This window comes from Elephas maximus, chromosome 2 (assembly GCF_024166365.1).
Source record: "Elephas maximus indicus isolate mEleMax1 chromosome 2, mEleMax1 primary haplotype, whole genome shotgun sequence".
In the NCBI taxonomy this organism is placed as follows: Eukaryota; Metazoa; Chordata; class Mammalia; order Proboscidea; family Elephantidae; genus Elephas; species Elephas maximus.
Window position 1 is genome coordinate 152,267,465 of NC_064820.1, and position 26,540 is coordinate 152,294,004.

A 26,540-nucleotide genomic window follows, 5' to 3' on the forward strand; every position below is an offset into this window, starting at 1 on the left:
AACAACAAGAAATAATAAAGGGAATTCCTTGGTTAGAAAATCAATAATATCAGGTATCAACCCAAGAGAACACTGGGCAGAGCAACCAGAAGTCAACCCAGACAGGGAAATCCAAAAAAACAAAGCAAGATTATAAACAAACAAAAAAAGCCCAAAACAGCATAACAGCGATATAATCATATAAAAGAAGACAACATTAAAATAATAAAGAGGGACTAAGAAATGTAATCACACACCTTCCAGATGGACAGGAAGATACAGCGATACAAAGAAATAAAATTAGGTTTAAATTTAGAAAAATAGGGGTAAATAATAAGGTAACCACAAAGGAGACAAACTACCCTACTCATCAAAATAAAATACGAGGGAAAAATACAGACTCAGCAGAAACAAAATCAACAACAACAAATATGAGCAAAGGACAATATATAAAGAAAATCTACTCAGCACATAAAATCAAGTGGGAAAAAGAAACTGTCAACAACACACAAAAACAGACATCAAAATGATAGCACTAAATTCACACATATCCATAATTACCCTGAATGTAAATGCACTAAATACACCAATAAAGAGACAGAGAGTGGCAGAATGGATTAAAAAACATGATCCATCTATATGCTGCCTACAAGAGACACACCTTAGACTCAGAGACACAAACAAACTAAAACTCAAAGGATGGAAAAAAATATATCAAGCAAACAACAATCAAAAAAGAGCAGGAGTGGCAATATTAATTTCTGACAAAAGAGACTTTAAAGTTAAATCCATCAGAAAGGACGAGGAAGGACACTATATAATGATTAAAGGGACAATACACCAAGAAGATATAACCATATTAAATATTTATGCACCCAATGACAGGGCTGCAAGATACATAAAACAAGCTCTATCAGCACTGGAAAATGAGATAGACAGCTCCAAAATAATAGTAGGAAACTTTAACATACCACTTTCAGTGAAGGAGAGGACCTCCAGAAAGAAGCTCAATAAAGACACGGAAGATCTAAATGCCACAGTCAACCAACTTGACCTCGTAGACATATTCAGAACACTCCACCCAACAGCAACCAAGTATACTTTCTTTTCTAGTGCACATGGAACATTCTCTAGAATACACCACATATTAGGTCATAAAGCAAGCCTTAGCAGAATCCAAAACACTGAAATATTACAGAGCATCTTCTCTGACCATAAGGCCATAAAAGTGGAAATCAACAACAGGAAAAGCAGGGAAAAGAAATCAAACACTTGGAAACTGAACAATACCCTGCTCCAAAAAGACTGGATTATAGAAGACATTAAGGATGGAATAAAGAAATTCATAGAATCCAATGAGAACGAAAACACTTCCTATCAGGACGTTTGGGACACAGCAAAAGCGGTGCTCAGAGGCCAATTTATACCAGTAAATGCACACATCCAAAAAGAAGAAAGGGCCAAAATCAAAGAGTTATCCCTACAACTTGAACAAATAGAAAGAGGGGAACAAAAGAAACCCACAGGCACCAGAAGAAAACAAATAATAAAAAGCAGAGCTAAACTAAATGAAATAGAAAACAGAAAAACAACTGAAAGAATTAACAAGACCAAAAGCTAGTTTTCTGAAAAAATTGATAAACCACTGGCCAAAATGACAAAAGAAAAACAGAAGAGGAAGCAAATAACCCTAATAAGAAATGAGATGGGCGATATTACAACAGACCCAACTGAAATCAAAAGAATCATATCAGATTAGTATGAAAAACTATACTCAAATTTGAAAACCTAGAAGAAATAGATGAATTCCTAGAAACACACTACCTACCTAAACTAACACAAACAGAAGTAGAACAACTAAATAGACCCATAACAAAAGAAGAGATTGAACAGGTAATCAAAAAACTCCCAACAAAAAAAAGCCCTGGTCCAGATGGCTTCACTGCAGAGTTCTACCAAACTTTCAGAGAAGAGTTAACACCACTACTACTACAGGTATTTCAGAGCATAGAAAAGGACGGAATACTACCAAACTCATTCTATAAAGCCACCATATCCCTGATACCAAAACCAGGTAAAGACACCATAGGAAAAGAAAATTACAGAACAATATCCCTCATGAATATAGATGCAAAAATCCTCAACAAAACTCTAGCCAATAGAATTCAACAACATATTCAAAAAAAGAATCCACCATGACCAAGTGGGATTCACACCAGGTATGCAGGGATGGTTCAACATTAGAAAAACAATTAATGTAATCCACCACAAAAATAAAACAAAAGGCAAGAATCACATGATTTTATCAATTAATGCAGAAAAGGCATTTGACAAAGTTGAACACCCATTCATGATAAAACCTCTCAGCAAAATAGGAATAGAAGGAAAATTCCTCAACATAATAAAGGGCATTTATACAAAGCCAACAGCCAACATCACCCTAAATGGAGAGAGCCTGAAAGCATTCCCACTGAGATCGGGAACCCGACAAGGATGTCCTTTATCACCACTCTTATTCAACATTGTGCTGGAAGTCCTAGCCAGAGCAATCAGGCTAGATAAACAATTAAAGGGCATCCAGATTGGCAAGGAAGCAGTAAAAGTATCTCTATTTGCAGATGACATGGTCTTATACACAGAAAACCCTAAGGAATCCCCCAGAAAACTACTGAAACTAATAGAGTTCAGCAGAGTATCGGGATACAAGATAAACACACAAAAATCAGTTGGATTCCTCTACACCAACAAAAAGAACATCCAAGAGGAAATCACCAAATCAATGCCATTTACAGTAGCCCCCAAGAAGATAAAATACTTGGGAATAGATCTTACCAGAGATGTAAAAGACTTACACGAAGAAAACTACAGTACACTTCTGCAAGAAACCAAAAGAGACTTACGTAAGTGGAAAAACATACCTTGCTCATGGATAGGAAGACTTAACATTGTGAAAATGTCTATTCTACTAAAAGCGATCTATACATTTAATGCAATTCCGATCCAAACTCCAATGACATTCTTTAATGAGATGGAGAAACAAATCACCAACTTTATATGGAAGGGAAAGAGGCCCCGGATAAATAAGGCATTACTGAAAAAGAAGAACAAAGTGGGAAGCCTTACTTTACCTGATTTTACAACCTATTATACCACCACAGTAGTCAAAACAGGCTGATACTGGTACAACAACAGATACATGGACCAATGGAACAAAGTTGAGAATACACACATAAATCCATCCACATATGAGCAGTTGATATTTGACAAAGGCCCCAAAACAGTTAAATGGGGAAAAGACAGTCTTTTTAACAAATGGTGCTGGCATAACTGGATATCCATCTGCAAAAAAAATGAAACAAGACCACTCCATGCACAAAAACTAACTCACTCCATGCACAAAAACTAACTCAAAATGGATTAAAGACCTAAATATAACATCTAAAATGATAAAGATCATGGAAGAAAAAATGGGGACAACGTTAGGAGCCCTCATACATGGCATAAACAATATACAAAACATTACAAAGACTGCAGAAGAAAAACTAGATAACTGGGAGCTCCTAAAAATCAAACACCTATGCTTATCCAAAGACTTCACCAAAAGAGTAAAAAGACTACCTACAGACTGGGAAAAAGTTTTTAGCTGTGACATTTCTGATCAGCGCCTGATCTCTAAAATCTACATAATACTGCAAAAACTCAACTGCAAAAAGACAAATAACCCAATTAAAAAATGAGCAGAAGATATGAATAGACACTTCACTAAAGAAGACATTCAGGTAGCTAACAGATATATGAGGAAATGTTCACGATCATTAGCCATTAGAGAAATGCAGATCAAAACTACAATGAAATTTCATCTCACACCAACAAGGCTGGCGTTAATCCAAAAAACACGGAAGAATAAATGTTGGAGAGGTTGTGAAGAGACTGGAACACTTCTACACTGCTGGTGGGAATGTAAAATGGTACAACCACTTTGGAAATAGATTTGGCGCTTCCTTAAAAAGCTAGAAATAGAACTACCATACGATCCAGCAATCTCACTCCTTGGAATATATCCTAAAGAAATAAGAGCCTTTACACAAACAGATATCTGCACTCCCATGTTTACTGCAGCACTGTTTACAATAGCAAAAACATGGAAGCAACCAAGTTGCCCATCAATGGATGAATGGATAAATAAATTATGGTACATTCACACAATGGAATACTACGCATCCATAAAGAACAGTGAGGAATCTGTGAAACATTTCATAACATGGAGGAACCTGGAAGGCATTATGCTGAGTGAGATTAGTCAGTTGCAAAAGGACAAATATTGTATAAGACTATTATTATAAGAAGAACTTGAGAAATAGTTTAAACTGAGACGAAAACATTCTTTTGTGGTTATGAGAGGCGGGGGGGGAGAGGGGCATTCACTAATTAGATAGTAGATAAGAACTACTTTAGGTGAAGAGAAAGACAGCACACGGTACAGGGGAGGTCAGCACAACTGGACTAAACCAAAAGCAAAAATGTTTTCTGAATAAACTGAATGCTTCGAAGGCCAGCGTAGCAGGGGCAGGGGTCTGGAGACCATGGTTTCAGGGGACATCTAAGTCAACTGACATAATTAAATCTATTAAGAAAACATTCTGCATCCCACTTTGAAGAGTGACGTCTGTGGTCTTTAACGCTACCAAGCAGCTATCTAAGATGCATCAATTGGTCTCAACCCACCTAGATCAAAGGAAAATGAAGAACACCAAGGGCACAAGGCGATTAAGAGCCCAAGAGACAGAAAGGGCCACATGAACCAGAGACTACATCATCCTGAGACCAGAAGAACTAGATGGTGCCCAGCTACAACTGATGACTGCCTTGACAGGGAATACAACAGAGAACCCTTGAGGGAGCAGGAGAGCAGTGGGATGCAGACCACAAATTCTCATAAGACCAGACTTAATGGTCTGACTGAGACTGGAATGACCCCGGTGGTCATAGCCCCCAGACCTTCTGTTGCCCCAGGACAGGAACCATTCCTGAAGCCAACTCTTCAGACATGGATTGGAGTGGACAATGGGTTGGAGAGGGATGCTGCTGAGGTGTGAGCTTCTTGGATCAGGTGGACACTTGAGACTATGTTGGCATCTCCTGCCTGGAGGGGAGATGAGAGGGTGGAGGGGGTTAGAAGCTGGCGAAAAGGACACAAAAAGAGAGAGTGGAGGGAGACAGCGGGCTGTCTCATTAGTGGGAGAGTAACTGGGAGTGTGTAGCAAGGTGTACATGGGTTTTTGTGTGAGAGACTGACTTGATTTGTAAACTTTCATTTAAAGCACAATAAAAATTATTTTTAAAAATGGGGGGCCTCTTTTAGGGTTACGAGGATTACATGATAATGCTTGTTAAGTCCCATCCCAAGGATAGAGTAGTATCTGCCACTTACTGAAGGCTCATCATCTCCACAGTTTCATCATCCACTAAATGAAGTTTTCGGTACCTAAAGACTGACCTCACAGAGCCACTGTCAAGCACAAACATGATCACAATGCTGAAAGCACAAAGCCCTACACAAGCAACAGGTGGGTCTCACCACCATCATCATTACTCCCATATGGCAGTAATGTTTACGATGGGAGCTTGGTCCCATCCACATTCCACTCTATTATTTTACATATGGCATTATGATTCCCATCAGTATAAGAAAGGCTAGGAAACACTAACACACAGCATGAGCAAAAAACCATCTCCAGGGTTCTGGTGGTGACATAATTAGTAAGCCCAAGAGTCAAGACAGGTCAAAAAGGAAAAGGAAAGACCACTGCCTCTACAGGATGCCCCAATACATGAGGGAATACAAGCAAGTTCAAATTCAGCTCAAATGGCCTAGGAGATCACAAGAGCTAGGAGTGGAGGGGATGGCCTATGCCAAACCAGGAGGGGCTCATATTACCCCTGAAGAGTAGGCCCAGTTTCCAGCCCCCTTGAGTGGCTCCCTTTGCCTCAGCTCAAATCCAGTCTCCTTGAGCACAGCCAACCAAAGGGTCCCTCCTCAGGAAATGCTTGGCTCAGTCCCAAGAGAGCCTGGATGATCTTGTTTACCATGGGACTACAACCACCACCATGTCCATCTCAATTTACTTGACATATTCAATAGATATTCATTGAGTATCTACTGTGGTCAGACACCAGATGAACAAAACATAAGTCCCTGCTATCACAGTCTAGCTGGGGAGACAGGTAATAAAACAAAAATAAATACAAAAATCACAACTTGTAGCGAGCACAGTCATAGAAGGGAACAGGGTACAGAGAAGGAGAATAAGGGTAAACAAGGCAGGAAAAGAGGAGATGAATTTGGACTGGACCTGAAGGTAAGAACGGCCAACTGTAAGAAAAGCAAGTGTCCCACACAGAGGGAACAATGTGTGGAAAGGCTCTGAGGCGGTATGAGTTATCAAATTTTTGAGAAATTGAAAATAAATAAAAGATCTGCTGGCTGCAGCACAGTGGAATGAGGTAAGGTTGGAGGAGTAGAAAGGGGCTTGTAGGCATTAGTACGGAGTCTACATTTTATTCAAAAGGCCATGAGAAGCCAATGGAAGATTTTAGGCAGGGAGTCCTACAATGTCACCGTCACCGAGGCTCCTCAAAGATAGCGTGCTTCACTATCCATCTGAGTCTTCTTCTGCCAAACAGTTCATGACACACCTCTCTCTACTTGCCCAACTGCGAGCTGCTCTTCAGCAGACTATGCTCTTCAGCAGAAAAATTGGCTATTTAATCAATAAACTGGAACGGAAGTCAAATGAACTTAATCCAAATCGGCAAATGATCTAGAAAAACAAAAATCCGAATGTCTATTAACCCCTCCTCCAGAAAAAAAAAACAACCAAACCCACTGCTATTGAGTCAATTCTGACTCATGGCAACCGCATGTGTACAGAACAGAACTGTTCCATAGGGTTTTCTTGGCTGTAATTTTTTTTTTTTTTTATCTTTACGAAAGCAGCTCACCAGGCTTTTCTTCTGTGCTGCTGCTAGGTGAACTGCAAACACCAACCTCTGGTTAGCAGTAGAGCACAAACCATTTACGCTACCCTTATAAAAGGTCTCTGTGTTTATCCCTCGCCCCCAATATACCTCACTAGGGTGATTTACTCAATAGAGGCTTAAGTGAATTAATTACAGGAGAACATTTCTGAAGAGAGTGGTGTTTACGTTTTCTCAATTCCAACCCTACCACATTTCTCTCTATTCTGCCTCAAGAAATTGGTCCCATGACATGACTGCAGTGGGAACAAAAGCTGTGCCTGAACTGCTCTCAGAGGTTATTACCCCCTTGCCACAAGGCACACAGAAACTTTCCCTAAGGACATCTGCAGCCATGAAGGAAAACAGCCCTGCTGGACTGACACTGAGCTAAAAAAGCACAGCCAAATGGAAAAGCAAAGGCTTGGGTACTAAAAATAGCTGCTACACTCACCCAGCAGCAAAAGCCTTTGCTTTCTGCCAGTTTCCCCCTCTCTTTTTGTCGACAAAATGGAATGGCTGAGTGCCACATGAGCTTCCCCCAGCAACCTGACTCCCTGGCGTACCAATCACACTGAAAGAGAGGGAGTTAAGTTCACACTAGGTGCTGCAAGCAGGTGTCTGGGCATGCCTGGGTGTGAGGAGGAGAGGGGCCAGGCTGGGTGAGGATGTCCAAAGGGCAGGAGCTGCCATATCGTAAGGGAGAAGGCTTGGGAGGCCTAAGCAGAAGGATCTCCAGAGAGTACACACAGCCTTGGAGCTTCCTATCATGCTCTATACCTTTCTAAACCCTGCAGCCCTGGCTGTGAGAAAAAAGGAATAAAGGATGGAACCAAGGGGCTCACAGCATTATTAGGACAACATACAGTAAGAGAGAACCAAGATTATCCCTTCCCTGACATAAGAGTGTTCTTGTGTATATGCATATACACACATAGAGTTAAATGCTCCGTTCTTATAGCCAGGGATGAATGCTGAAACTGGTGCTCAGGAAAAAGATGACGAGAACAGGTAAATAAGAAGGAAGAAGTCAAGGGCAAAGAAGACAAATGAGCAGGAAGAGGAGGCCCAGAAGGGAGTAAGGAAGAGGTCAAGGGCGGCTAATACACAAACGGCAGCTTCCCCAACCTCCTGGAATGGGAAGGGTGTGTTGGGGTGGGGCGGGGCGGGGCGGAGGGGGGGAATGGCAGCTCCCACAGGGCTCCCAGCCAACGCCATCTCTGGCACACACACTAACATTCTCAGAAGCACTTTCTGCTGATACTAAGGATAAGAGATCGATTCGCAAGTGGATCCTTCATCTCCACCCAGTAATTCCATATAGACTACACACCTGACCTATCTACTACCTCTCTATTTTTCCAAGAAAACAGGAGCGAGAGACAGAGAGAAGCTGAACACATGGGGTGGGGTGGAGTAGAGACTAGGGAGAGACCTCGGAGAAGTGTGGCTGGGAGACAAGTGTGAGACAGTTTCCTAGGCTTGGCAGGGGCACCTAGGGAGCAAGAGCAAACTCTGCAGCATGGAGGCATGGGTATCGGTGTCCTCTTAAGGCCTGGCCTGCAGCCATGTCACCTGGTCTTGGTCCTTACTCAAGAAGTGGTAGGTGGAAAGCAAGCAGGCATAGTTTTCCCTGGACTTCATGATGAAGGTGAGGGAAAGGTGAAGGGGGAAGTGGCACAGAGCTATTCCTACCAGTAAGGCTACCATCACAGACAGGGACCTAGGCAGCAGCAGCAGTGAAAGGGAACATCAGTCTCTGACATAAGTAAAGCCAAAATCATGATTTCCCATTGAGGCATAGTATGGCACACTTGGCCTGTGGGCGGTGCCCTCCCCAAACCACTTGCCATCCACTAACCCTGGGTTCACCTGATCACCTGCCCCTGTATACCCTGCAAAACAAACCTTCCCATCATCCTTGGCTCTCAATGGAGGACAGATCTGCATCTTTACATTTATGGCCTTCTTCTGACTTAAAACACCATCGCTAAGTACGGGAAAGGGGAACCTACTTCAGTGTATCACCAGCAAGTCTTTCCTTAAGCATCCTTGGGCTTCAGGACAAAAGAGATAAAAAGGTACTTGAGATGCCGATTTTTCTGTCAAAACTGTACCTCTACTTAAATAGACGTTGGATGCTCTCAGCAATCTGTATTGCCAGCTTACTGCAGCCCGGAGCAGATGCTTGGGGAGTGTGTAGGAGGAGTCCTGCAGACTCTCTAGCCCTTGCCTCCCTTGTCCCTCATGTCCTCCACTCAATTCAGACAAGACTGGGGGAGCGGGCGGGATGCTGTGTAAACAAGACATCCTCCTGTAACTTTTGTCTTCTCTAGAGACAGAAAAACAAAAGAATTGGATACAGACGGCAAGAAGCCAAGAGAGGGAGGTAGAGTGACCTGCTGGGTCTCTGGCAGCTTCTGACATGGCTGGCAGGCCCTGTGGATAGTGGCTGCCTGTCCTCAAACTTCAGGAGCAGAACTCAGGGAGAAGTGAAAAAGGGGACAAGCATCCTGGGCAGGCAAATCCACCTCAGCAGCCTGCCTCAGAGTCCTTATAGCTCCATTTCATAAAATGCCCATGTTCTTAACCTACAGTATATGACTATGCTTTTGTTTTCCCAAATCATCTGGAAAAAATGAAAAGGTGAGAATTCCTACTTCCATTTTATAGGAGAAAACTGACATAAAGGGACAAAAGCATCTGGTACGAAGTATAACACTTGGACCTTAGAGTCCAACAGACCTAAGGCTAAATCTTGGCTCTGTCAATTCCTAGGTATGCGATCTTGGACACAACTTCACTATGCTTCAGTTTCTTCATCTATGAAGTAGGGGATAACAAGGATTCCTACTTCAAAAGGTGGTATCAAAAAAAAAAACCCAAACTCATTGCCCTAGAGTTGATTCCAACTCATGCGATCCCATGTGCTTCAGGGTAGAATAGAACTGCGTTCCATAGGGTTTTCAAGGCTGTGATCCTTCAAAAGCAGATTGCCAGACCTTTCTTGCAAGGCACCTCTCGGTGGGTTCAAACTGCCAACCTTTCGTTTAGTAGTCGAAGAGCTAGGCCAGGTACGCTGGGGCCACTCTCCAGAGCTCCGGCCTCATGCAAGATCCACATATTCTCCAGCTGACTACACCCTCAAATTGGAGGGCCAAAGCCCTTTGTTGGGTAGTTACTATGAGGAGGTAAAAGAAAAAGATGTTAAAGGAAGACCCTCTGAAAATGGAAAGACCAAGTCAATTTCCTGCTGAGTCCCAAGGCAGACCCAGGCCATCCAATGCTTCTCCCTCATCCTCGCGTCCAGAAAGCCAGGCCACCAGCACGCAGAACTGCCAGCTGCAGGAGCATCCTGTAAGACAATGTCACTTGGCTAGGACACAATTCCCAAACTGAAGGATAGGGGATGAGCTCTTCCCACAGACACGAATTCATTACTATTTATGGGCAAGCTCATACACACATACACAGTCACCTCTTCACAAACAGAAGCTCACCACCTAGCTTGAGCAAATATGAAGCTGAAGAAACAATCCAAAGAAGACACTGAGAGGACAGCCCTGACAAGGGAGAACAATGTGCAAAGGCTTAAGAAAAGAAATGGATTTTTAAAGACTAATTTGAAGGACAAGAGAAACAAGTTTGTAGTAGTCAGGCAAACAGGCTTTTTTCCCATCAGTAAAAAACCAAACAGTAAGTCAGGAGGTAGACAGCAATTAAGTGGACAGAGCACTTGAACAACAACAACAAAAATGTGGCTTCTAACCCCAGTCCAGCCCCTAACTGTCTAGGAGGCTGGATTTGGAATATGCCTGAGTCACTCTCCATTTGTGCAATGGGGATGGTATCCACCCCAAGTACGAAAGTCATGCCTGTTGTTGTTAGGTGCTCTCCAGTCCGTTCCGACTCAGTGACCCTATGCCCAACAGAATGGTACATCGCCCAGTCCTGCGCCATCCTCACAATCGTTGCTATGTTTGAGCCCACTGTTGCAGCCACTGTGTCAATTCATCTTGTTCAGGGTCTTCCTCTTTTTCATTGACCCTCTATTTTACCAAGTGTCTTAGTTATCTAGTGCCGCTATTACAGAAACACCAGAAGTGGACGGCTGTAAAAAAGAGAAATTTATTCTCTCACAGTCTAGGACACTAGAAGTCCGAATTCAGGGTGCCAGCTCCAGGGGAAGGCTTTCTCTCTCTGTCCACTCTGGGGGAAAGTCCTTGTCATCAATCTTCCCCAGTTGAGGAGGCTCTGGGTCTAAAGGATGTGCTATTCTGCTGGTTCTTGTTTCTTGGTGGTTTGAGGTCCCCCTGTCTCTCCGCTCACTTCTTTTATATCTCAAAAGAGACTGATTTAAAACACAACTTAATCTTGCAGATTGAGTCTTGCCTCATTAACATAACTGTCTCTAATCTTGCCTCATTAACATCATAAAGGTAGGATTTACAACACACAGGAAAATTGTATCAGGTGACAAAATGGTGGACAGTCACACAATACTGGGAATCATGGCCTAGCCAAGTTGACAGATATTTTGGGGGGACACAATTCAATCCATGACACCAAGCATGATGTCCTTCTTCAGGGACTGGTCCTTCCTGACAACATGTCCAAAGCAAATGAGACAAAGTCCCACCATCCTCGCTTCTAAGGAGCATTCTGGTTGTACTTCTTCCAAGACAGATTTGTTTGCTCTTCTGGCAGTCCATGGTATATTCAATATTCTTTGCCAACACCATGATTCAAATGCATCAATTTTCCTTCCATCTTCCTTATTCATTGTTTAGCTGTTGCATGCATATAAAAGGCAAATGAAAACACCATGGCTTGGGTCAGGCGAATCTTAGTCCTCAAAGTGACATCTTTGCCTATTAACACTTGACAACTTCAATATTTTCTTCTATTATCATGATGTTGTTTATTGGTCCACTTGTGAGGATAGTAGTGAAAGTCATGCGTAGGGCCAAGCAAACGGGGACTACTCTTAACAAACCTAAGGTACTCAAGAAGGAAGTGATTAGGGAAGGCTATTGGAGAGTAGAAGGTCCACAGTGGACCTCAGCCTCCCCCAGGCCAGAGCTACAAAATCAAAATTCACACAGGGAGCCTACAAGGGAGATCCCAAGGGAGGCCTTTCTAGCGGCAGTGCAAGCATAGGTGTTGGCCCTGCCTGAGGATACACAGAGCCAAGAAGGGCTCCAGTGGCCCAGCTGAGACTAGAGGCCTGTAAGGAGGGCAATACAGGATGGGATGAAGTGGGAAGGGCACTGAAAGGGCATTCCCGGCCCCTTCTCAACATGCTGTACTCTTAAGAGGTAGGGGATATGACCAACCTTCCCCAACTGATTAGGGGAAAAAAAAAAAAAAAAAAAACAGATCTTCAAGAAGGTAGCCAAGCAGCCAAGCAGATTAGCAAAAAATTACAATCTCAGAGACAAAAGACAGTGGCTCCATCTAAAAGAAATCAAGTGATGAACAAAGTCATCAAATGAAAGGGAGCCCTGCCTAACCATCTCCAGATCTATCCTACTCAGCCACAGCCTTCAAAGAATCTGAATGCTGGAAGGGAGCTTTCACACAGAAGCGATAACCAAAGCAACAGAAGCAGAGTTGCTATCCTAGGGATAAAACTTAGAGAGAAAGTAAGAGTGGGTCAAGATTACAGTCTTCAACTTATGGCTGTGGTTAGGAAAAGGAAGAGGAGCAAGCCAGGAAACCAAGGAAGAGCAGTCAGGGTATAAGAGCAACAAGAATAGTACGGAATTACACAGGTCAAGAGAGGAGAGAATCCTGAGAAAATCAAGTTGTGGGCAACAATATCAAGAAATCAATGAGAATGAAGAGAAAAATCCATTGGATTTGGTAATGAGGCAGCCAAAGGGTCCTTCAAAAGAAATGGAGGCACAAAGGCGGGTTCGCAGAAGTTTCGAGCTTCAGCGCCACTTCTCTAAAGGCCTTGTTTTCAACATTTTCACTATGTTCTTAATGATAACTGAGAAAAAACTCATTCCAGTGGCACTATAGAGGGATTCTCCAATGCATATAATAGGTGCCTACGATGTATAGAGCTACTCTCCCTCCTTGTAATGGAACACAATCGCACAGCAGAGGGAGGAGGCAGGAGGAAAATTCTTCAGCAAATTCTTCAAGAAGAAACTCTCATCAAACATAACTCTACCTTCTCTGAACTCTCAACCATGCCTGGCGCTGCTCAGTAGCTTTAGTCCTTACACTTAGTAAAGCTGTAAGAATCAAAACTGTAGCACTTGGGGTGGAAGAGGGAGAGAAACACCCCTGTGACACTCCTTTCCCTCAGTATTCAAATGCAATACCTGGGCATCCCAGGGAAAATAAATCTTGTCAAATAATATAGTCAACACTTACAGACCACTTTCTACGTTCCAAGTCCAGTACTAAGCTCATTTACTCTTCATAACAACCCTCTGAGGAAGTCTAATATTCTGCTCATTTTACCAATGAGGAGACTGAAATTCAGAGAGGTTAAGTAACTTGTTAGAGTTCCTGCAGCCAGAGGGAAGTAGAGGCAGGACTCCAAGTCATTTTGGCCCTAGAACCCATGCTCTTTTCACTGACCATGCTGCCTGTCCAGTGGTCTGTGAAATAAGCCACAGAAAACTGACTCATTATTTTATTTGTTCGGTATAAAAGGGACACATTTTCTGTCGTAACAGGAAAGTTTTAATTGAGCCTACTGGGGCCCTCTTGTGGAGAGACCCACCTCTACCACATCCAAGTTGTCTGCACACTGTGTGCGTGGGTGTAGGCGCACGCACACACACACATATACACATTGAGTACTGAATACCCTTGGCCTAGCCCACCCACAACAGAGGCACAACATTCAGGAGGAAGAAAATCCTCGGCTCAGACAGCAGCTGGGTCATTGGTACCCTGTGTGGCTTAAGGCATGCTCCTAACCTCCTGCCACTTAAGCTGCCCAGTTGTACAAGAGGCAAAAACGTCCCTGCTCCCACTCAAAGAGCCCAAAACCAAGCACTCCCCTCACATACCCGCAACTGTCTGACGAGAACCTGGCAGAAGGAGGGGAGACCTATATTGGGTAAAAGTTGCCCAAGACAATATCTAAGATCATTTCCAACCAGTCATATCCAGGAAATACATACAATTACTTCCACATGGCAAATGAAGAAAACGGAGCCCAGAAAGGGGACAGGGCTTGCCTAAGCATACCAGTAAGTAGCCAGGTGAATTAGAGAAATGCCCCAGCCCTGGTTGGTGTACTTTCCAATAGGCCCTAGACTGTAAGCTCCTAGCAAGGAGGGGGCAAGGGGACCTATTCCTTATACTTGCTCCCTGACACCGCCTGAGGTCCTGAGAGTAATTGGCATGTATCTGATGGTAACAGCCATTACCATCAGCTGCTCCACCTCCACTCCAGTGGAATAGTGCAGGTTCTGGAGTCCAACCCAGGTCTCCCCTGAATAGCTGTGTGCCTTTGAGCTACATGCTTAACTTCTCCAAGTTTCCATTTCTTCACCTGTAGAAGGGATATGATAGTAACCATATTAGGATGGTTGTCAGGATTAAATGAGGTTAAATAAAGTACATAGCACAGGGCTCAAGAAGCTCGTGGCTCCTACTACTAATCATTGTTAGAGAAAATTCTGAGCAGAGAGCAGGATAAGCAACGGCAATGAGAGCTTCATGCCCGTACAGAATTGTACTCTGTTCTGACACCAAGGCCCTCCTTGGAGCCCAGCTTCCCTGAGCCACAGGTCTGCCAACACACATTCTTGGTGGCTACAGACACACACAGGGTCCCTATGAGTCAGAATCAACTCAACAGCAATGGGCTTGGTTTTTGGTACAGGCACATTTCCATTGAAACCTTTATGCAACACTGGCTGGCTCTGCATCGGTGCCCACTGAAGAATTGACTGAGAGTAGTCACTTCAGAGCCCAGCTGCCTGATGACTCAGGCCTATCTCCAAATTCCTGCTGCTGTTCTCCTGCCTCTATGGGAGAATTAGGGAAAACAGGAGCAGTCAGAGCAAGTGCAGTAGACCCAGACTGCTGGGACCACTCTAGACAGGGTCAGCTAGCATCCAGTGAAAAGGCCCCCAGGATTGCCTTCTTCCCTTTCCTTTAAAATAATAACTGGATCTCCTAACAGTAAACACAATGGGCTTTCTTCTCTACAGCCTGCTTCCAAAGAACCCCCGAGACTTTCACATACTCATGCGCATATCACAGTCTGGGGCTACAGAGGGGATCAGAGTTCATCCTACCTTTCCCCTGCTGTCTCCAAGCTTCTAGAGAGGGTCATGGCCTCTTAGCGGAACCAAGGGAGGGAGGAGGTATGACTTCCAATCCGTAGCTCCAAACTATCTACAAATAGGAAAGCACACCAACCCATATCCTGTACCAGTCAGTCTGGCAGTCTGGGTTGTAAACATTTAGCACTCATAATCTAAAAACAGGTGCCAAAGATATTTAAGCATTAGCCTCAGTCCCCAGAGCACACTGGGCACCACACTATAGAACGAAACATATAAAAACAACCATCTCTGCCCGCAGGTGGTTGATGTCCTGTTCACATTCAGTGGACAGTATGGCTTTCAACATCTGAGTCTCAGACAGCACAATTATTAAAAAGAAACTCCTATTAAAGGCAATGCCATGAGAAAACGGCTACTGTCTGGGCAACTTGAGACACAAATTACAACTTTGCAATGATAAGCTAGGCAACAATTAGGGTGCTCCTAAACTAATTCAGGAGCCCTGAGAAAACAGCATTTACTCACAGAAACAGCAGCAGCACGAGGACAGATCACCAAACACAGAACTAGCACCACCACACCGGCACTGACAATGTCTTCCAGGTAAGTCAGCAACTGAAACATTTTATTTTTAACACACCTGAGAGCCCAAGACTACTTATAATCCCAGATCCTTAAAAACTTGAAAGGGAGATGAATTTTAAAGTGTACACATTTACATACGTGGGCAGAAACGCAAAAATCAAATGCCTCTCAACACAGCTCAGGGAGCCATAACTCACGGCTTTCACAATCCTACCTAACGCCCAGAGAAAATCCAGGCGCCTTCTCCGAGAGATGGTGGGAGGCTGGGTAAGTAGCCAAGAAACAAAGAAACCTAAACTCAGCACTTGGCAGGACAATTAAGGAGCAGAGGATTTTAAATGCATTGTTTCAGACTCTAAATATGTCTACATTTATTACCAATTTGGGATCAGAAACCACATTTAGTTCTGCCGTGACCACGCACTAAAAATATTAAGCAGAGTATTGCCTAGGAAACGGCAGTCTTCCCTGCTCTGGCAGCCCCGTTTCAAAGCTGTCTTTGCCATGGTCCCACGGCTCCCCATCCTGGGCTTTACTGAGAGCCCAGCAATGCGCAGAACTGCAAGGCTTCGCTTGAATTTTAGAAAGCAGCAATAGAAGCCAGAGCTAGGGACTGCACAACCTCTTCATCCTTTCCAGGGCAGAATTAGGAGGTCACTGAAGTTCCACTTCATGGGCTTATAACAACCAGAACCACCAGACTGGAGCTCCAAAAGGGTAGGGACAATTGTCCACCTAACCTACTGCTGTATCCTCATTGGCCAGCACTGTGCCTGGCACTCAAAAAATATCTGTTGATTGAATAAAATCAACAAAAAAAAAAGGGTCATCTGGAACAGCACAATGGTAAATGATGTTGCCGTTAAAATAAGAATATGGACTGTGGTGACACATGGAAACAGATACATAAGATATCGTTGAGTGGAAGCAGCAGAATGTAAAAGTATCTGTATATGAATTGCTTTGAAAAAAGTGTGGTGTGACCACCTCTATGATCAGACGTGAACTTAGAATTACGGAAAGCTGTGCTCTACGGAGTCTTCCTAAAATGTTAGATATATGAAAACATGCTTTAAATAAATATTATTTTCAATACAGAACCCTTGTTGGCTGACTTGATCTTGTCCCCGATATGGCTTGTTCCTCTAGACCAAGACCAGACCATCCACCCATCAGCCCAGATAAACAGCACATGGGGGAAAAGCTCACTCTGAAAGTCCAACTTACCAACTTGGCCCTGTTTGCCAGGGCATTTTCAGTCTGGATCATCAGTATGATTGGCTCCCTAGGCAGATGGTCAAGGTGGAGGTATCCGGACAGAATGTGAAAAAGTTGACCTGGCCCAGTTTCAAGGCCAGAGTGTCAAATGGGTACCCACCACCATGCATGACATCCCAGGGCCTGCTAGTCAGCAAAGTCCCTGTTAAGAAGGGCGGGAGTGGACCAAACTCCAAACCATGCAACACGTATGCAAGAGTCCCCACCCCAGTTTGAGTACCTCCGAATGGCATCCAGAATCCTGGAACGATTCCCTAGCTGACAAGAGCTCTTCATAGTTCTGGTCTGATTGAGTAAGGCTTCCATCCCTAGAAAGTATCCCCAAGCTTTAGACCAGTGAGTCTCAAAGTGTGGTCCACAGTAGCATCAGCACCACCTGGCAACTTTGCATAAGTGCAAATTTTGGGGTCCCATCTCTGCCCTAGTGAATCAGAAACTTTAGGAGTAGGGGCTAGCAACCTACAGATGATTCTGACAAAAGCTAAAGTTTGAAAAATGCTGCTTATCTTCCCTCTTCAAAATCAGCTTTCCTCTAGAGGACAGTTGGTAATTTAGTTAACTCAATCCATCTACACAGGTTCAGCCAGCCATACTCTTCCCATGTAACAAACTAACAGGTACCTTCCATAGCCTTCCTGACTCTCATCATCCTGGCTCTTCTGGTACTCTGATCATCTTCACCTTCCTTATGGGCCCTTCTTCCTCCAGCTCCCCTTTATTAAATGGAGCGTATCCTCTAAAGTTCTGTCCTCAGTCCACTGCTCTTTTTGCCCCTTGGTGATTTCAACCTCTCTCATGGTTGCAATTACATCCTCTATGTAGATGAATCTGAAATGTCTAGTTCCAGCCAGATCGCTACCCTGATTTCCAAAGTAGCCCATTGTCTTAGTTATCTAGTGCTGCTATAACAGAAATACAAGTGGGTGGTTCTAACAAACAGTTTAGGAAGCTAGAAATCTGAATTCAGGGCACCAGCTCTAGGGGAAGGCTTTCTCTGTCGGCTCTAGGGGAAAGTCCTTATCTCTTTTGAGCTTCTCTTTCTTGGTTCCTTGGCAATCTTCATGTGGTATGGCATCTGTCTTCCTCCATCTCTGCTTGCTTCTCTATGCCTAATCTGCTGTTTCATATCTCAAGAAAGACTGACTTAAGGCACACCCTACACTAATACGAATTATAATAACAAAGAAAACCCATTCCCAAATGGGATTATAGCCACAGGAATAGGGGTTAGATTTATAACACACTTTTAGGAGACATAATTCAATCCATAATACTCTAACTCACTCCCTCCTCCATGAGAAAACTTGCCTGTTATCACCACCCTATGCCCCAGTCTCAGCAGGCCAGTTTATACAATGATTCCATCCTGTTTCATCACCTAGAGCAGTGCTTCTCAAACTTTAATGTGTATATGAATCACCTGTAATCTTGTTAAAATGTACATTCTAACAAGAGAACTTCCAGAATGAAGGAGTAAGAATCTCTGGAAGTCTGCTCCTCCATAAAAGGAGAAAGGACACTGGCTAAAGGTGTGAAAATCAATTTCAGAACTCTGGAAATTAACTAAAAGCTTGAAACAATCCAATGAGCTTTTTTTTTTTTTTTTTTAATAAAAATGGCTGTATCCTGGTAAAAAAACAGTGAGCTTTGTGGCATTTCACTTCCCCTATTCCTACCCCCTTCTCCCAAACCCCTTACTAGCCTTTGAAAACCAAGAGACTTTCAACTATGATAACTGTGAAAACCAGGATCCTAACAGCCCTGGAGGGGGTAGAACAGTTTCGAGAGCCCCGGAAATCACCACTTGCAGAGAACTGTCATTATTTGACCTGTTTAACAGCTCCCCGTAAATGCCCACTGGCAGGGTTCATCTTTATTTGCCTTGACTTAGAGCTCACTCACTGCAAACAGCCCCTCCCCCACCACTCCCCTTCACCATTTGTCAAAAACTGTCAGTTGCAACTGTTTAACATCACAGCTGCCTGAGATGGGAATAGCAGTTGGGGCAAACAAGAGGCTGGCCAAGAAACTTAAAAGGAAGAGCTGAGGAATGAGATGTCGCAAGGGGGTTTTGAAAAGTTCTGACATATTCCTAGGAATCTAGAAAGCCACACACATACACAGGGTTGTGTGTATGTCCAGGAAAGACCTGAGAGGTCCTGAACTGTCACTTCTGGCCGACCTTGAGTCTCTGAACAAGCATGTTGTAAACTAAAACAGAGTTGTAAACTGCTGGAGTCTTAAAGTCATGTCCCAACACACAGAGTCCCTCAGCAAAGGCTAAGAGGCTTACTGGTTTCAGGCATTTAAGTAAATCTCTGTCCAATGATTAGCTGACCACTAAGCTAGCCAAATAGAGATTTCAGTGGCCACACACAACAAAAAATACATATTTTATGGAATTAATTCAAGTCACCAAACAGGCAGCAACAACAATAAAAGAAACTCTAGGAAGGAATCTTATTTCCAGAGTTGCCACATTATATTATTTTAAAAGTTCAGTAATCAACAACAACAAAAAAAATGAGACATGCAAATAAACAGAAAAGTTTTATGGTACATACAAAGGAAAAAAAACAGTCAATAGAAAATGTCTCTACGGAAGCACAGATATTGGACTTGCTAGACAAAGACTTTAAATCAGCTATTATAAAATGTTCAAAGAACTAAAGGAAACCATGTCTAAAGGACTAAAGGGAAGTATGAGATTGATGTCTCACCAAATAGAGAATACAAATAAAACCACTGCTGTTGAGCTGATTCTGACCATAATGACCATCTATGACAGAGTAGAACTGCCATATAAGGTTTTCAAGGCCATAAATCTTTATGGAAGTAGACTGTCACATCTTTCTCCTGCAGAATGGCTGGTGGGGTCAAACCACCAGTCGTTTGGTCAGCAGCCTAACTCTTAACCGCTGCACCACCAGGGCTCCTGACAATAGAATAAAGAGATAAAGTTATTTTTATAAAAACAGAACCAAATAGAAATTCTGGACTGATAAGTACGATAACTGAAATGAAAAATTCACTAGACGGGCTCAACAGCAGATTTGAACTGGCAGAAGAAAGAATCCTGAGCTTGAAAGCAGGTCAATTAAAATCACCCAATTTAAGGAAAAAAAGGAATAAAAAATTAACAGAAATTCAGACACCTGAGGGACACCATCAAGCATACCACCATACTCACTGGGAGACACTGGAGAACAGAAAGAGGAAGGAGAAGAAAGAGTATTTAATGAAACCATGGTCAAAAACTTCCCAAATGTTATGAAAAACATTATTCTACACATCTAAGAAGCTCAAAGAACTCCAAGTAGGATAGAGTCAAAGAGATCCACACCTAGGCACATCATAACCAAACTGTCTAAAGATGAAGAAGAGAATCTCGAAAGCAGCAAGAGAGAAGCAACTTGCTAATAAGCATAGAGTTTCTTTTTGGGGTGTGAAAATGCTCTAAAATCAGATAATGGTGATGGTTGCATAACCTTGGAAATACACTAAAAACAATTACACTGAACCCCTTAAGAGGGTGAATTTCAAAGCATGTCAATTATATCACAATGGAAAAAAAACGGGGAGGTATCAGTCATCATGCACAAGGGCTCCTCGATAAGATTAACAGCTGATTTCTCATTTGAAACCATGAAGGCCAGAAGATAGTGAGATGGCACATTCAAAGTACTGAAAAAAAAAATTGTCCACCAAAAATTCTATGTACAGTGAAAACCATACCTTCCAAAATGAAGGAGATATTAAGAATTCCCAGATAAACAAAAACTGAGAGAATTCAACGCAGGCAAACTTTCCCTTCAAAAAAGACTAAAGAAAGTCCTTATAGCTAAAAGATGACTAGAAAGTAACCTGAACCCTCATGTCATGGATTGAATTGTGTACCCAAAAAATATGTGTCAACTTGGTTAGGCCATGATTCCCAGTATTGTATGGTTATCCATCATTTTGTGACTGATGTAATTTTCCTATGTGTTGTAAATCCTAATCTCTGCCTGTGGTTAAATGAGGCAAGATTAGATTACGTTACAGAGGATTAGGGCAGATGTAACATCCTTACTCAGATCACATCCCTGATCCAAAGCGAAGGGAGTTTCCCTGGGGTGTGGCCTGCATCCCCTTTTATCTTACAGGAAATAAAAGGAAAGGGAAGTGAACAGAGAGTGGGGGGACTTCATACCACCAAGAAACAAGAGCCAGGAGAATAGTGTGTCCTTTGGACCCAGGGTCCCCGCACTGAGAAGCTCTTCAACTGGGGAAGACTTATGATAAGGACCTTCCCCCAGAGCCGACAGAAACGGAAAGCCTTCCCTGGAGCTGGCACCCTGAATTTGGACTTCTAGTCTCCTAGACTGTGAGAGAATAAATTTCTCTTTCTTAAAGCCATCCACTTGTGGTACTTCTGTTATAGCAGCTCAAGATAACTAAGGCACCACATGAAGAAACAAAGAGCACTAATAATGGTAAGTACATAGGTAAATATAACAAACAATAAAACTTCTATTTGTTAACTCAACAGTATAAAGCAATAATTACAAAATTGTGTTTATGATCATATACTGTATAAGTATATAATTTTTATGACAATAACAGCACAAAAAGGACAGGCAGGGAATGAATCTATGTAGGAGCAAAAATTTTGTACAGCACTGAAATTAAGTCAATATTAATCTGAACTATATTGTCATAAGTTAAAATGTTAATTGTAATTGCCTGGGCAACCACTAAGAAAATAACTCAAAGAAACACAGCAAAAGAAATTACAAGGGAATTAAAATGGTATACTAAAAAAAGACCTACTTAACACTAAAGAAGGCATAAGTACAGCACTAGAGGAACAAAAAAGACATAACATATGTAGAAGACATAACAAAATGGCAGATGTAAATCCTACATTGCCAGTAATTACATTAAATGTTACATTAAATACAAATAGATTAAACACTTCAATCAAAAGGCACAGATTGGCAAAATGATTTTTTAAAAACGATCCAACTATATGCTATCTACAAGAGACACAGTTTAGATTCAAAGACTCTAACAGGTTGAAAGTAACAGGGTAGAAATGATATACCACATAAATAGCAACAGTGGAGTGGCTGCAGTAGAATCAGACAAAATAGACTTTAATACAAAAATCATGACTAGAAACAAGAACATTTTATGGTGATGAAAAATAAGACTAACAGCTATAAATATTTACACATCTAACAGAATCCCAAAATACATAAAGGAAAACTGACAAAAATATACAAATAGACAATTCAACAATACTAATTTGAGATATCAATATCCCACTTTCAATAATGGATAGAACACATAGGCAAAGGATCAACAAAGAAAAAAAATATGAAAACCACTAGAAACCAACTAGACTTAACAGACATCTATGCAACACTCCCCCCAACAACAGGAGAAAATGCATTCATATCAAGTGCACAAAGAACATTCTCCAGGATAGGCCATATGTTAGGTCATAAAAACAACTCTCAGTAAATGTAAAAGCACTGAAATCATACAAACTATGTTCTTTGGCCATAATGGAATGAAAGTGGAAATCAGCAACAGAGGAAAAGTTGGGGAATACTCAAACATGTGGAAATTAAACAGCATACTCCTAAATAATAAACAGGTTATAGAAGAAATCACAAAGAATATTGGAAAATACACTGAGATGAATGAAAACAAAAACACAAAATACAAAAATTTATGGGATGAAGCTAAAGTAGTGCTTAAAGAGAAATTTATAACCATAAATGCCTATATTAAAAAGAAGAAAGATCTCAAACTAATTACATAATCATCTACTTTAAGAAACTAGAAAAACAGCAAACTAAACCCAAGGCAAGCAGAAGGTTAAAAAACCATATTTTTACGCAAATAATGCACACCCTCTAAGGCTGTTTGTCAACCATGCCCATCCCCTGAGAGGTATTTTTTTAAGTATACTACGCAAATTTTTTTACAACAACATGTAAAAAAAATTGGCATAGTAACACTTACAAAAATACCTCGCGGGGGAGAGAGCATGATTGGCAAATAAACTTAGAAGGTGTGCGTTATTTGCGTAAAAATATGGTAGAGTAGAAATAAATGAAACAGAGAACAGAAGAACAATAAAGCAAATCAACAAAGCCAAAAGCTGGTTCTTTCAAAATATCAACAAACTTGACAAACCTTTAGCGAGACTGACCAAGGAAAAAAAAGACTCAAATTACCAAAATCGGTAAGAGGGGCTTACAGCTACCAACCTTACAGAAATAAAAAGGACTATAAGAGAATACTATGAACAATTTGTACACCAACAAATTAAATAACATAGATGAAATGGACAAGTTCCTAGAAAGACACAACTATCAAAACTGTGTCTCAAGACAAATCTGTGACTCAAGAAGAAATAGAAAACCTGAATAGACCTACAAATAAAGAAACTGCATTACCAATCAAAAATTCCCACAAAGAAAATCCCAGGCCCGGATAACTTCGCTGGTGAATTCTACCAAAAGTTTGAAGAATTAACATGAATCTTTCAAAAACTCTTGCAAAACTGTGGAGGGAACACTTTCCAACTCATTATATAAGGCCAGTATTACCCTGATACCAAAGCTAGACAAGGATATCACAAGAAACTACAAACCAATACTTTCCATGAATAGACACAAAAATTCTCAACAAAATATTTGCAAACTGAATCTAGCAACATATAAAAAGGATTCTACATCTTGACCAAATGTGATTTATCCCCAGAAAGTAAGGTTGGTTTAAAATATGAAAACCAATCAATATAATACACCATATTAATAGAATAAGGGACAAAAACCACATGATCATCTAAACAAACACAAAAAGAACACTCGACAAAATCTAACCCTTTTTCATAATAAAAACACACAGAAAGCCACAACAATGGATCCTGATAAAATGGGAGAAAAATGTGGAGCCTTAAATTCTTAAAAAATCTAGGTCCCAACCCACTTGTAGCAAAAAAGGATGAAGAACACCAAAGACTCAAGGAAGATATTAGCCCAAAAGACAAAAAGTCCACATACACCAGAGACTCCAGCAGCCTGAGGCCAGAAGAACTAGATAGTGCCCAAAACCAAAACCAAACCCAGTGCCGTAGAGTTGATTCCGACTCATAGCAACCCTATAGGACAGAGTAGAACTGCCCCATAGAGTTTCCAAGGAGCACCTGGCAGATTCAAGCTGCCGACCCTTTGGTTAGCAGCCGTAGCACTTAACCATTACGCCACCAGGGCCCAGCTACCACCAATGACAGGGAACACAACAGAGAGTCCCGGAAGGAGCAGGAGAAAAGTGCAGAGCAGAACTCAAATCCACGTAAAAAGACGAAACTTAATGGTCTAACAGACACTGGAGGAACCCGTGAAACTATGGTCCCGGGATGCTCCATTAACATAGAAATAAAACCATTCCTGAAGCCCACTCTTCAGACCAAGATTTGACAGGATTATAAAACAAAAAATAATACTCATGAGGAGTGTGCTTCTTAGTTAAATCAGATACATAAGACCAAATAGGCAGCTCCTTTCCAGAGGCAGGATAAGAAGATAGGAAGGGGCAGGAACTGGCTGAATAGATACAGGGAAGCCAGGATGGAAAGGTGAAGTATGTTGTCACATTGTGCAGATTGTAACTAATGTCACAAAACAATATGTGTACATATTTTTGTACGAAAAATTAACTTGAGCTGTAAACTTTTGTCTAAAGCACAATTTTTTTTTTAATTCCTTAGAACGTTCACTTAAAGCTCAACAAAAATTATTACAAAAAACAAAAAAAAATTCCTTAGAAACCCAGACTTTCTGGACCAGTTGACACTGGAGGACTCCCCGAGACTATTGTCCTGAAATACTCTTTAAACCTTAAACTGAAACTAGCCCCTGAGGTCACATTTTAGCTAAAACAGATCAGCTCACCTGTGAATACTGCGCTCCTCTGAAAAATCATTTATATAAGCCCAATCAACAGTTACTTTAAAACAAAGATGAGAAGGTAAGGGGGCAGGGAAACTAGATTAATGGAAAGGGAACAACCAGAACAGAAATAATAACAATGTTCATGCACTGTTAAAATGTAACCAATGTCACTGAACAATCTGTATAGAAATCGATGAATGGGAAGCTAAACTGCTGTGTAAACCTTCACTGAAAACACAGTAAAGAATTATTAAAAGACACACACACAGAAAACAAGGGATAGAAGAGACCTTTCTTAACCTGAAAAGGACATATATGAAAAACCCACAGGTGACATCATACCTAACAGTGAAACACTGAAAGCTTTTCCACTAAGATCAGGAACAAAACAAAGATGCCCCATTGCTACATCTATTCAACTTTATACTGGAAGTTCTAGCCAGGGCAATTAGGAAAGAAAAAATAATAATAAAAGGTATCCAGATGGGAATGGTGAAAGTAAAACTATCTGTACTCACAGGTAACATGATCTTGTATATAGAAAATTCTAAGGAAGCCACAAAAAAACTACTAGAATTCAACAAATTTGCAGGAAAACGAGTTCAGCAAGTTTACAGGCTATAAGATCAATATACAAAAATCAATTCTGGAGGCGGGGCCAAGATGGCTCACTAGGTAGAAGCTACCTCGGATCCCTCTTGCAACAAAGACTCGGAAAAACAAGTGAATCGATCACATACATGACAATCTACGAACCCTGACCATCAAACACAGATCTAAAGAGTTGACCTGAGTGACAGAGACTGAGAACGAACAACCACGGGGAAGCAGTGACTGTTTTCGGAGCCTGAAGCCAGCGTCCCAGTCAGGAAACCTTGGCGCCGGGCTTTGGACTGAACGCAGGGGAGCTGAGCACCTTATCCTGAGACAGTGCAAACACAGGACACAGCCCTAGCCCCCAGAAGTGACCTCAGGGGAAGCCCAGCCAGTGCACGCAGGCAGCGCAGTGACGCAGCTGACAGGAGGAGAAGTCACCGGAAGGCAGTGACTGGTTTTGGAGCCTGGAGTGCGGCATCCCAGCCGGGGAACCTTAGCGCTGGGCTTTGGACTGGGAGCGGAGGAACTGACCACGGCTTCTGAGACAGCACAAGCACAGGACGCGGACCTGACCCTTGGGGACAACCTCTACCCAGCCAGCGCACACAGTCAACACGCCCCTCGGGAATCTCAGATAAAACAGTCATCCCAAGCAAGATAAGTTACTTTGTCTATATTCCGGGGTGCTACTCTCTCCTATTTATCTGAACCCTCCCCTCCCCTCCCCTTCCTAGGCGGCTTCATTAACATTGGAATTTCCTGAGCCAGAGAGTGAAGTGCACTGCGGGTTTTTTTTTGTTTTTTTTGTTGTTGTTTTTCTTTTCCTAACCCATTCTCATGGCCTGAGAGAAGCAGCTACAAAAAACCC

The 26,540-nt window shown here is 42.0% G+C and overlaps 1 protein-coding gene across 4 annotated transcripts in view; it reads right to left on the reverse strand.

Moving 5' to 3' along the window:
- The window catches only part of SIL1 (SIL1 nucleotide exchange factor), a 318,024-nt gene that overhangs the window by 228,646 nt on the left and 62,838 nt on the right, over positions 1-26,540 (reverse strand). Inside the window, exon 1 of one of the 4 annotated variants that reach the window (XM_049873771.1) lies at positions 15,786-16,569. The exons of the other annotated variants lie outside the window; for them this stretch is intronic. Within the exon in view, the coding sequence (XP_049729728.1) occupies positions 15,786-15,884 (99 nt within the window). The 5' untranslated portion in view covers positions 15,885-16,569. Of the gene's footprint in view, positions 1-15,785; positions 16,570-26,540 lie in introns of those variants that run through there. 4 annotated transcript variants of the gene reach the window in all.